At 55.6% G+C, this 13,117-nt stretch overlaps 1 protein-coding gene across 2 annotated transcripts in view; it reads right to left on the bottom strand.

The window, feature by feature from the left end:
- Positions 1–13,117, bottom strand: part of NOL6 (nucleolar protein 6) — a 73,212-nt gene that overhangs the window by 47,628 nt on the left and 12,467 nt on the right. For both annotated transcript variants that reach the window (XM_074953878.1, XM_074953879.1), the window contains exons 11-18: positions 12,152–12,267; positions 11,428–11,605; positions 10,622–10,744; positions 9,305–9,453; positions 8,439–8,514; positions 4,207–4,347; positions 3,222–3,339; positions 2,847–3,001 (exon numbers count right to left, since the gene is read on the bottom strand). In XM_074953878.1, the coding sequence (XP_074809979.1) occupies positions 2,847–3,001; positions 3,222–3,339; positions 4,207–4,347; positions 8,439–8,514; positions 9,305–9,453; positions 10,622–10,744; positions 11,428–11,605; positions 12,152–12,267 (1,056 nt within the window). The remainder of the gene's footprint in view (positions 1–2,846; positions 3,002–3,221; positions 3,340–4,206; positions 4,348–8,438; positions 8,515–9,304; positions 9,454–10,621; positions 10,745–11,427; positions 11,606–12,151; positions 12,268–13,117) is intronic.

Raw genomic sequence — 13,117 nt, 5'->3', positions numbered from 1 at the left:
GGCAACAGAGATGGCGTCTTGAAAATGGCATGACATAATCACATGAAGCCATATGACCTAGGAGAGAGAAAAATCTTGACAGGTATTCGGAGGCTGCTTATGACCTGGTAAATAAGATTGGTCATAGCCTGAAACCTGTCCCTCAGCAGGCAAGCCCTTGCTGTGACTGAATTTAAGGATGACCTATGAAGTTGGCATGGGGCAAGGACAGATTTTTTGGCATTTACACTGACCCCCCCGAAGAGGAAAGGGGTAGCAGGATTGTCGAGTCAACACATAGGTCTCTTGGCGTGACCTGGCGACAAGGAGCTGATCATCGAGGGAGAGGAAGACAGTGACACCACGGCGTCTGCTACAGGCTACTACTGTAGAGAACACCTCGGTAAAACCCCCAGGGGTGGTAGCAATGCCGAAAGGGAACTCTCTGTATTGAAAGTGGTCAGAGCCCACCATGAGTTTGAGAAAGCGTCTGTGAGTAGGGTGGATGTCCATGTGAAAATAGACATCCTTCATGTCAAGGGCTGTAAACCACGTCTTTTTCCAAGGATGTAATTACAGATGCCACTGTGACCATGCAAAACTTGAGTTTGAGAATAAAGAGGTTAAGATGGCAGAGGTCGAGAATGAGTCTCCAACTGCCTAGGAAATACATCGAGCAAACCCCCCCCCCCCCCTTTGGTACCGAAGAACCCACTGTGTCGCTCCGCACTGTAAGAAGGACTCCACTTCTCATTTGAGAATATTGGAGACCGAGAAGACAATCTCATCCGTTCCGGTGAAGCCAGCAGATCCAACGCATACTCCTCCTCAGTTGGGTTGCGGGCAGATCCAGTTGCCCGCTCAAAGGGGAGGGAAGAGGAGACTCCCTAGCAGACCAGACCAGCTCTGTGAGATGGTACTGGTCCCACAGCCCCAGAATAACCAACTAGATGGATCGAATGGGGGTTGCAGAGGTTCCCACGGCATGGGGTACTGACAGTTACAAGGCAGGTGATGAGTAAGTCTACGATTTAGTCACAGAGGTCACGGAATCTGTGACCTCCATGACTTCAGCCCTGGCAGCTGGGAGCTGCAGGGCAGTGGTGCCCCCAAGCTCCCAGCTGCCGCGGGCAGGGTAGTACTCCGCAGCTCCCTGGCATTATGGGGGATCCCCATAGCTCCCCACGCCACCAGCAGCAGGGGGATCCCTGCAACGCCCTGGCTGCCACCGCCCATCACAGGGGGATTTCCACAGCTCCCCATGGCATGGCAGGCAGGGGGATCCCTGCAGCTCCCAGCTGCAGGAGGGGTGGGGGGGCCTGGAGCTCCCAGCCATGGGCATCTGCCCAGCCCCTTCCCATTTTGTCATGGATATTTTCAGTAAAAATCAGGGACAGGTCACGGGCTTCCGTGAATTCTTCTTTAGTGCCCATGACCTGTCTCTGACTTTTACTAAAAATATCCGTGACAAAAATCTTAGCCTTAGTGATGAGGTGGAGGTTTGGTCCCAAACTGGTCCAGGCCTTGTGACCAGGAAGTTGTGTCTTGGAGGAGGGAGTGATGGTTCACTGGGTGGTTCAGAATCTCCTGATGAGAAGAAAGCTGATTCTGGGTCCAACAGCACCACTGGAGGGAAGTCATAGACCGACAAGGGAATGGGAGACCAACTCCTCCCAAAGGTCAGCTCTCCTGGGGGAGTCATAACCTCTCTCAAGAGGGAGGGACCAGAAGGAGGGGAGATTCAGCCTGGGAGAAAGAAGTTGTTCTCAGGAGGAGCGCAGGTCTCAGCTCTTCCTGGAGCGAGAGGGGTCCCGTCTGCCCGAACCACCGGAGCCGCAGTGAGACAGTCTCAAGCACTGCCATGGAAGACAAGGATGGTACCACAGGTAACCGATGCTCTCAGTGATCTCTGTTCGGTCGGTGGCTCATGTTTGCTGCCAGATCGCCATCTGGTGCCGATGGGAGCCCTAGACTTATGAGCTTTCACGCCGCTGAGACTTAGGACGTACTACGTTTTCTTGGGCTGGGCTTAGAGACTTGCTCAGTTTAGCCAGGCCTTCTTCCAAGTGGATTTGGAGGAAGACTTAGTCTCATGCTTATGAGAATGCTCCCTGCTCTCCTGAGAAAACCCAGACATGGGATCTGCAGTAGAGTCCTTCGCTCCTGATTCAGACCTTGTGGCAGGGGGCACCCCTCGCTGAGTCAGGTCGATGTATGGGGGGGCTGCCCCACTCTGGGTCTGATCAGCCCAGAGTCTTGCACACAGCCCACTACTGGAAAGAGGGGTGGGGTGAGTGGAAGGAGAGCTCCCCAAGCCTGGAGAGCGATTAACTTAAAAACAATAAAAATTATCAGATAAAACTTTTAAATTCAAACCTCTAAAAGCTACTTAGAGCTACCTCACTCTGTGCTCACAGATAAAGGAATAAAACCGAAGCTTCAGACACTGGAGGTTATGACCACGACCACGCGGCAACGAGAAGGAACTAGGGAGGCCATTGGTCCGCCCCGCCCTTTATCTCTTTGGTCAGAGGCAGAAGGTGAGCCAGGGCGCATGTGCAGATCAACAGACGCTGCTTTCAACGTCCTCAAGCTCCAGGCGCACGCGTACCCACGGTAGAATACATGTAGGGACCAGCCTTCCAAGAAAAAGAGCAGCACGCCAGCCTCATGCCTGGTGGTCCCTGCGACCCACCAGCCAGAAACCCAGCTCTGCAGCTGGCAGTGCCAGCTGCTGTACCCACCCCACAGCTCCTTTGGCTCCCTCTCAGAGAGCCAGGCACAAAAGCTCCTTGACTCCTGAGACCAGACCAGCCCATCAGAGAAGGATCCCAGCCTGCCTGCGCCCCAGGTTCCCGTGTCTGTACCTTGTACACATCTGTGTGGGTGGCCACAGGCCGGCAGAGGAGTTGGTGCTGCTGGCTGAGGAGCTCGGCCAGCCGGAGGTGGAAAGCGGCTTTGACACGTTTGATGGCTTCTTTGTCCTGCGGCCACTGGCCGCTCCCTTCCATGTGGCACACGACTGAGGGGTTAAATCAGCAACAGGAACAGGGTGAGCCCGGGGCAGCAGTGAGAGACCAGGTCACAATGCAGAGGGCTGGGCAGTTTAGTGGCTAGAGCAAGGCACTGGGAGCCAGGACTCTGGGGTTTCATTCCCAGCTCCAGCACTTCACATGTAAACTTGGGCAGGTTCTCTCTCCCCTCGGCCCCCATGCCTCAGTTTCCCCTCCTTGCTACCCTACCTTTCATTGGGGCTATATACGCCGGGCAGGGCTTCTCAGCCAATGGAAGCAACGACTCCTTATCCTTGATCCTCATGTGGTACGAATAATCCGGTTTCATGGGGGTTGGAGGGAAGACCTAGGACACAGCCAGACTGGAGTTTAATGGGGTGATACTGGAGAAAGCGGGGTGCACACAGCAAGGCAGCACGTCCCTCCCAAATACGGTGCCATACTCGTGCCCACCATCACAGCCAGCAAAAGCACAGCCACGCAAGCAGCCATGTGCATAACACCAGCACCGTAGCTGTCAAGCCTTGTGCTCCAGGGCACAGGTGGGAGATCGGCTGGGGAAGCCGCACAGGAGATGAGAGAAGCCACTGGGCCTGTTCCTCCGTTGCAGCTCCTAGGATTCCTGAGAGCGAGCGCACGTACAGCGCCCAGCGCAGTGGAGCCTTCTCCCCGACCGGGGCCTAGGAGAATTACTGCCATACCAGGAGGAGACAATTCCCTATCACGGTACAGTCAGGGCACCATTCCCATAGCTCCCCAGGTGCTGGATCGCCCACCCCTGAGGGGCCACCATCCAAACCCCAGCCATCCAGGGCTGGCTTGGGGCCTAGTGCTCCCTATGGCCACATGCAAGACCCAGGTTGGCCTTCTGAACCAGCTCTTCCGCTCCACAGGGCAGGGACTGGGAGTGCTGTGAAGGCAGGGGGCTCAGGTCCTGGAGGGGAGAAGGGGACCAAGCGCTGCTCCCTAGCAAGGCTGGTTCCTCTGGCCAGGCTGGGTCTGAAGCGACAGCCGCAGCCTCAAGCCCCTTCCAGTACCTCACAGCAGCCATTCCCTGCTCCCAGCCTTCCACTCCCAGCTCCTGTCTCCATCACATTTGGCTCCTCACCATGGCTAGGATGTTACCCAGCACGCCCAATGCTGAGCCTGCTGCGGGGCGAAGGGGACACAGTCATTCCCATCCCTCCTGCTCTCCCTGCCACATTAGACTCACGTCCGTGTATCTGAGGGTCGGGTGGGTCCCCTGCACAGCCGTCACCATCAGCGGCAGCCCCTCCAGGTTCCAGAGCTTGCGGCTCAAGTCATCATAGGAGCGGACGATGCTGACCATGGCCTCCTCCCCAGTCCCTGCAGGCTGAGAAAACCCCAGACGGTCAGATGGCGGTGCTCAGTCCGCCCCGCCCCACTTTGTAAGTGCAGGTGCAACAAAATCAACCAGGGACCCCTCCCCTGCATCCTCAACCACAGCAGTGGGGAGCTGCAACCCTCCTGCTGCTTCTCCCACTGCGCAGCTCTGCCAACTGACCAGTTCCCCCACCAACTTCTCTGCGTCCTGCCAAACGCAATCACCAGGCCAACAGCATCAGGGACAGCGGGAGCAGGCTGCTGCTCTCTCCCACCACAGCTCTGCACGACAGCGAGGGAAAGGAGTACAAGGAGCCAAGCGCAGTTGCCATGTCCCACCCCAGAAGTGGCTGCTTTTCAGTGGTGGAGGAAGAGATCCCTGTAAAAGGCACTAAAGGAAGCACAAAGAATTATATTGTACGCGCTAAGGGAGAAGCTGAGGAAGTAGCAAGGCTGAAACAAACACACACACACACACACCCCCAGTAGGAGGAAGAGCCAGTAGAGAACAAATTAGGAATGCCCAGAGCAATGCAACATCGGTGCAAATAAAGGAAAAGCTGCCAGGGGAGACACTATCATGGAGAAGGGAGGCACGAGTCCCTCCCGCTGCACAGCTCAGCTGTTGCATTCCATTCCGGGTACCACACCACCAGAGACAGTCACTAAGAGCAACATCCGATGAGAGGGCTGATGGGTGGGACGGACAAGAGCCCAGCCTGTACAGCTGGCGAAGCAACAACTAATGGGACAGGCATCTGCCGAGTGCAACACTGAGGAGGGAGAGAAAACCTTGAGGGTACTAGAGAGCCCAGTGATGGGCACATAGTCAGCACAGAGGAGAGAGGGATTTCCATCCACCACCCTCAGGAGAGGGCCTGGAACAAACAAAAGAACAGGAACGGAGACAGATTTCAAAGGAGCAGCTCAGAGGGACCGTGCTAAGGCAGATGGATCCGACAGCTATAGGATGCCTGATTTTATGGGAGAGCAGGAGTACCCTCTGCCGGACCAGTTGGTAATTGCAGACTGAAGTCTTTAAAAGGCTGCCCCAACAAAGGGTAGCAAGACGGTTTGTTCACCCTCTCTCCGCTGTCTCCCTCTCATTGCCCAATGTTCCCAAAGTTGCCTGGCCTGGCTAGCAGGGGACATGCAAATAGGCAATACAGAGCCATAGCCTCAGAGGGTAGGTCTACACTGAAATAAAACACCTGTGGCACCAAGTCTCAGAGCTTGGGTTAGATGACTCTGGACTAGCGAGCTATGGAGCTAAAAATTGCCGTGTAGACATTCGGGCGTTTGGGCTGGAGCCCGGGCTCTGACACCTTCCCCCTTTGCAGCCCAAGCCCAAATGTCTGAACAGCAATTTTTACCTCCGTAGGCAGAGCCCGAGTCAGCTGACCCAGGCCAGCCACGGCTGTGCTGAGGGTCTCTTAACACAGTGTAGATGTACCCAGGCAGTGCAACAGGCTTGAAGGCCACACTAAATGGGAATCACTGGCCTGGATTAAGCAGCAGGTGAGACCAGATGATTATAACTGTACTTTCTGGCCTTACTGGCTAGGAAACCCTGCACCTCAAGACCCTCCCCACCCTTGCTCCCAGGCCCCATTTTGGATTCCTTCTTGCTCAGCTCCCAGAAGCAGCATTCGTAGATGGAAGTTACTGGAGTGTCTGTGCACAACCCTAGCAGCTCCTCAAATCCAAATTCTGTATCCTGGCGCTAGCCTGCCATCCAAACTGCTCCCTGCTAGAGACGGGGGACACAAAGATCAGGCCACAGAACAGGTCTGGGTGGGGACTGGGTTTCTCTAATGCCTCCTCCCATCCCAACCAATGCTGATCCAAGTTGTCTTGGAATACGCTATCCAATTTATCGGGTGACAAAACTGACCTGCTTTACATGCTGGTCTCTTACCCCAAGTCACAAGAGGGACACTGTAAAAGCCTCCTTCCCGCACAGCTTAAGTTAGAGGTAACGTTAGCAGAGCTTGGAGAGCCACCCCCAAGGAAAAGGGAAAGGGCAATATGGATCCCTCTCAGGGCTACGGCTCCTTACGCTGAAAAGCACCAAAGCCACCTGGAGACGTTTTCTCTCAGATGACTGTGGGCCATGGACAGCATCCAAGGGCAGCCACAGAACAAGCCACAGCAGGACCTGGGCAGCATTATGAGCTCATGGGCAAGGAGTAAGGCCCGTGACCTGTCCCCGACTTTTACTAAAAATAACCATAACAAAATGGAGCCCCGGGGGCCTCCACCACCTGACAGCTCCAGCTCCACCACCCCGGGGCTGAAGCAGAAAATGTCATGGAGGCCTCTGGAAGTCACAGAATCCATGACCTCCATGACATAATCTTAGCCTTAGTGATACGATAAACAACTCTGTGCAAATCTGCTTTGGATTATGGAAATTAGAGATGGGTCCCATCAAATTCATCCCCCAGGGTCATGGCAGGACCGCTTCCAATGGTGCTTTTACAGCTTTTAAGGCAAGCAGCAGGGCTGGGTGAAAGTTTTCCATCTAAATTGTTTTTCAACAGAAAATTTGATTTTTGATTAAAAGATGTTTTTCAACAAAAAGCAGCTGTTTTCTGTGGAAAATTTCGAATTTTGGTAGCAAAAATCAAACACCCCAAAATCAAGTTATTTTGTCTAAAACCTGAAATATTTCTATTTAGATATCCTGCATCAAGAGAGTTTGGTGCCTCATGGGAGTTGTAGTTTGGTTTCCTCATGTGCCCATTCTCCTCTAGGGGCTGGGCTCCTCAGATGGGCTGCATCTCCCAAGGACTCCCATGATGAAGAGAGACGGGGAAACTGTGGTCCATCATGGGAGATGTAGTTCAACCAGAGAGTTGGGCCTATAGAAGAGAATGGAAGTATGAGGAATCCAAACTACAACTCCCATGAGGCAGCAAGGCACCATTTTCCAATCAAAACACTGCTGGTTTTGGCTGAAGTATTTTTGCTTTGGATTTTTCACTAAAAAGAAACTTTTCTGTGGAACATTTCAATAACATGCTTGGTGCCGGTGGGGAAATCACACTGAGCCTTCCCTGTTGTAATAAATCAGTCCCGACAGCCAAGGCAGGAACAGTTTCTCGAAGAGAGGAGCCCAGCTGCTGGAGCCAACGTGCCGAGCAACAATGATATTCTACCTGCGACAGACAGACCAGGGCCAGCTCTGGAGTGGGGATTGGCACGGGCAGTAAAAAATCATGGATATAGTGCTCTAAACTTACACAGCCCTTCACAGGGACAGACGCTTTCCCTACCCTGATGAACTTAATATAGAAGAGATGGGAAACGTAGGCTATGAAGGCCCCAGGAGGGCTATTCTCAGATGGGAGAGAGAGAGAAGGGCTCCTGGAGGAAAGAACGTATGCAGTGAGTTTTAGGGAGGGATTTGGAGGAGAGGAGGGTACCAAGAAGAAGCATGAGACTTTCCCTAGGGGTTGGGATGTGAAGAGGAGACAGAGAAGAGAACTGGGAGGTGCACAAGGGACATAGGCAGGGTGAGATTACATAGCTCCTTAAAGGTCAAGGAGGAGGCACTTGGCTTGGATGGGGGCACAGCCAGGGAGCCAGCTGGAGAATGGAAGAGAGGGGACTGAACAGCTGTAGAGGACGTTAGCAGCAGAATCCTGGAGAGAGTGGAGGGGAAGGAAAGGAGGTTACAGGAACTAGAGCAAGGCAAGCTAGTCTCAGACCTGGAGATAACAGAGGAAAGTGCGGATTTCAAAGGGGAAGAGGTGACAGGGAGCCCCACAGCTGGAAAAGCAGGAAGGTTCTGGGTCAGGATCGAGGGCGACAGGAGGCGGTGTTTGTGTGGGGAGCCTCAGGGCTGGAATAGCAGGGGGACTGCAGGAAAGGATTATGAGACAGCCACAGAACCAATGAATTTGCTGCACTGGCTCAGGGCCTCACTGAGCGTTCAGACAGGTACATTTCCTGTCCTTTTGTTAACCTCAGCATCTCACAAGTAGCAAGCCAGGAGTCTCTAGGCCCCAGAGCTACACCCCTCACACCCTGCCTCCTTCCACAAATGCCAGAGAGAAACCTCCTGCGCCAGCCCTGGGATTTTAGACAAGACCTCACCTCTCGCCCAACTCTGATCACAGACTCCAGCACAGCTCCTGTGTAGCAGATAGAGGATTCAGGAATATCTGCATGGCTACAAAGACAAACCAAAGCAAGAGGAGCTGTGAGATGCACGTGGCCCCACCCTCGGAAGTCCAACCTCCTGCAGAAATCCCACCCCCCATCACTGGTGAGCGCCTGCTGGAGCCCTGGGAATTCATCACCCAAGGAAGGTTAGGGTTACAAGATGGTCACTTCGTTTCTCCCCGCCCAGGACAAGGCATTATCAGGAACATACCCGAAGGAGCATGGGTTCAGAACCACTGGAAGAACTCAGAACAGGCTTGCTGGGTTCACAGCCAAACCTCCCAACCTGCCAGTGGCACTGCAAGCTGCAGCTGCTGTTCTCGGATCTCTGCGGGGCGGGGCTCGAAGGGATCAGTAGATCCAAGGGAAGCTTTTAGTTCCGGGCGAGGGTCTCGTTTTTGGACACTAAGCCTAAATTGCCAATTGCGGGTGTTCAGAGCACTGGGTGGATGAACACCCTGCACGGATACAGCACCTGCCATCTTAAGATCTCAGAGAACTTTACAAGCAGGTAAAATCTCCCTTGTAGAGATAAGGAAACTGAGCCATGGAAGTGCAAGGCGACTCCCCCACCGCCCTAAGGTCACATAGAATCCAGGAGTCCCTACTCCCAACAGCCCTGGCTGTATCGATGGGGTAACGGTGGCTAACTGACGTCAGCATCCTCAAGTCTCAAACCTCACCCAGTTATCCCTATCCTGAGCCCAGTAACTTGTGTCTGAGAACAGTGTAACCAGCTGACCCCCCAGCTCCATAGCACTCCTAACCAGGCAGCGCGGCGGTCACACCCTACTCACAGCCACAGCAGGTGCTTGACAATCTGCTCAGGGATGAGGCGCTTCTGGCACATGGTTTCCGCGCCCCATACCACGGCCTCGCAGATAGCGCCGTCCTGGAACCGCCTTAGCTCAGACTTCTCCCCCCAGAACTTACGGAACTCGGCAGCCTGCGGAGAGAGCGGTCAGAGCATGGCTTGGGGGAGCAAGCCGCAGATGCGAATGCAGCCCATGGCGATTGCAACTGCCAGCTCTTACCACCTCATGTCTGGTGTGGGTGTCTCAGGCCAGTTCCCTCTAGACAGGCATTCAAAAGCCACCCCTCTATCTGGCTGCCAACCTTGTTAGCAAGGCCCTGGAGATGGAACGCCCCCCATCCGTGGAGGCGGGGACCCTCCTGGTCACGGAGACACACGCTGGCAGGGCGGACATGGAAAGCTCAGACTGTGCCCTGGGGCACCGCAGCCAGTAAAATGGACTGAGCAGAGTCGGGCACACAGGGGGCTTGGTAGGCAGAAAGAGCCTGCTAGGGAGTGACCACAGCCCCCAGACCTATTCCAGTGATGCCCCAGCGCCCCCGTATGCCCAGGATTCGGCTAAAGCTGATGCAGCAGAGACCCCCCCCCCAGCCCGTGGAACTGCTCAAAGGCCTGAGGATTTTCACTGTTATTACGTCAGAGTCGGGTCCGATCCCGATCCCCGGAGCGGGGTGGAGGAAGAGACCAGGTGCAGGATCTCAGTTCAGCTCCATCGCTCCTCTTCCGGACTCATCCCTTTGAGTGCGTTGCCCCCTCTTTGCATCCCTCCCCGGGCGTCCCCTCCTCCAGCACAAACACACACAGTGTATTGCTCCCCGCACCTTAGCTCTGCCTCCCCCTATCGCCACCCACAAACCGAGAGCGAGGGCTCGGCTCCCCTCTCTGCTTTGCCACTGCTCCCAGTCGCGGTGTCCGATTTCCCTTCCGACACCTTGGCACTTCCTCCCAGCCTGCCCCTACACCGGGACAGCGCTCCCGGTAGACACCCACAAAGCTGCCACGCCAGCCTCCTTCCGACCCCTCTTTAACTGGCCCTTGCTGCAATGCTGACAGACTACTCGGCAGCCAGCGTGATGGGGCCGCTGCTTAGCATGACGATCGTCTGCCATCACCTGCTCCTCCACCCGCATCTCTCTGCGGTCTCTGGTACATGCGTCATAAGCTGCTTGTGCCAGAAAACCGGCTTTGTTAGCCCTTTGTTCAGAACCTAGCAGGACAGAACCCTGAGCAAGGCTTCCAGGGGCTACTGCAATGTAAGCGCCACCCTCCCAACCCTGGGTAGGAGCAGCCTCGCCCTCACCTCTGGTCGATCTGCCTCTGGTCCCTTCTCCAGAATGCTAGTGGCAAACTCAGGGGTGAGTAAGAGCCCGAATGACAGGTGTCCGGCATCCTTGTGCTTCGGGGGCTCGGCGCTGATAGGCCACTGGGGAGAAACGGGGAACACAGCATGAACGGAGCCACCTTTGGCAGAACGGCACCTGCCTGGGCACCACTGCCCCTCTGCTGGGTAGATCCCCCCAACCGTGCTGCTCCCCAGAATCCCTGCCCTCTGGGGCCAGGCAGACAGGGCAGCCATGCACTCAAAACCTCTCCCCCATGCAAGAGCCCCATACCAACTTCTGCTGTAGTGCTGCCAAGCAGCAGCTTGGTTATCCAGATCAGCTACAGCCCAGCAATGCAAGTTCTCTCACTACCTCCATCACCAACGGGTCTCAATCCCTGTCTGGAAGGGACTCCACCGAGAGAGGGAAAAGGGGGGTGCAATCCCCATGGCCTCTCTGCTGAGACCACCAAGCCAGGACAGCTGGGAACTGGACGGAGCTCCACCCAAATCGGTCAGCAAACAGCTACAACTTTTGACCCTGGGCTGGATTTGAACCAGCAGCCTGGATGCAAAAGGCACGATAGGCTGCACCCCCAGCCCCCTGAGCTAGCCAGCCCCCTCTGAGAGGGGCACAGGGCAAGGACTCTCCCTTCCCACCTTTCCCCAGGCAGCACAGCAATGGAAGGAGTCAGGAGGCCCGAGGGAAGAGTCGGCAGGAGAGGGAGCTATCAGAGAAGCAGCTGCTGCGTTACACAGGAGGCTCTGAGAAGATGGGGGGTTACCTGCGGCGCCTGGGGCAGGGAGTGGGTCAGCAGCAGCACCCTCCCGGCCAGCCCTCGCGCCAGCAGGGAGGTGACGAAGGGCAGGGCCGCAGCTACGTAGTTCCCGCCTCGATCCATCAACTCATTCAGCAGCTGCATCTTCTTGCAGGCCCCTTGCAGCTTGGAGACGTGCTTCAGGCTGCAGCAAGGGAGGAGAGAGCCTCAGTCACCTTGGGAAACGCCCCTGGGCTTCCCCCTGCCAAGCCAGTTCAAGGCAGTGGCACCTGCAGAATGCTCCCACGGTAGGAGGGATGCTGGGAGGGGGTCACGGGCCAGGAACTGGGCCACAGTCATGGGATCAAGTGCACCCAGCATCATCCAGCTGGCGAGGTAAAGTCTGATACAGCCTGGACCAGCTAAGCTGGGATTCCCAGCTCTCTCCCAGCGTGTACTGGAGTTCCCAGGCCTCGCAGCTCAGGGGAGATCAGACCTTGAAATGGCCACCTAGGCTAGCCAAACCAAACTGCTGGGATGTGTGCATAGCACACCCTTTCTGAGGCGGGGGAAGCAGGGGGCTGCCACCCTGACCTGCAGGGGGAGTGGGAGGCAGCTGGGGGGGGGGGGGCAGATGATGACCAGAGTTACCAGGCCACATCTGTGCTGCGCTTTTGCCAGGATCCCGCACTGAGCTTGGGACAGCCAGCTGCTCTCTGACTGATCCCCAAGCCACGGCAACCAGACTTACTGGAAGACATGGTCGAAGGTCCTGATTAGGGGCTTGGGGGTCATAAGCAGCAACTGGAATCCATCCACCGTTCGGTCGTCCAGGACTTCCATCGAGCGCTTGGCTTCGAACTGGACCTGAGGGAGGGGCAGTTGTGAACGGAGGATAGGGAAGAGTTCATTCCACTGGCAGCCTGAGCATAGGTCCTTCAGCGCCCAAGAGCACCCTGGCTGCCCAGTCATCTGCAGCCCAGCTGCAACCCACACCCACCCTGATCTGGGAGGAGCCCAGAGGGAGTCCTGGCTCTGAGCCCAGCCAATCCTCGGCCCCAGATCTCACTGTTGGGCAGGATGAACCCTAAATAAAATGACTCCAGGTTGGAGACAATTAGGCTTAGGAAGGAGAAGGCACAAGGTGCCTGTGCTGAGCTCTCAGATCCACCTCTAAAGCATCACACACAGTTCTGGGGCTAGAACCAGGAACAGCCGTGCCTGGGGAGCGGGACCCGGATCCCTTATCGCGTCCAACGGTGTCTCTGCGTGGCCAGCTAGAAGCAGCAGTTCCCCCTCCCCAGTGACTGGTTATCTTGGGCCCCGGACACTGGCCTCCCATCGCCCTGGGGGGTGGCAGTATGGTCTGCACCTCGAGGAGTTCAGAGCTGTTAATCTAGAGACGTTCACCAGCACTATACACACTTTAAAAACCTACAGAGAGAATTTTAAATAACGGCCCGTTGCCCTAGGAGCCCAAAGCAGCTTACACAACACTAGTAATAGAAAGGAATCGATTCACCCACACCACTGAAATGCAGCCACCTCTGAGGTGGAGCACAGCAGCTGTTTAAATGCAACATACCTGGGCATGAAACCTACAGCACGTAGGGAATTCCAACTAGTATAAAATGCTGCCAGATGTCAGCTCAGCACCACAGCCTATGGTGAGCACATCACACCCACCTTCTGCTGTCCACACTGGCTTCCCCTAGAA

Source organism: Natator depressus, chromosome 5 (genome assembly GCF_965152275.1).
Source record: "Natator depressus isolate rNatDep1 chromosome 5, rNatDep2.hap1, whole genome shotgun sequence".
NCBI lineage: Eukaryota > Metazoa > Chordata > Testudines > Cheloniidae > Natator > Natator depressus.
This window is presented reverse-complemented; position numbering and strand designations above follow the sequence as displayed.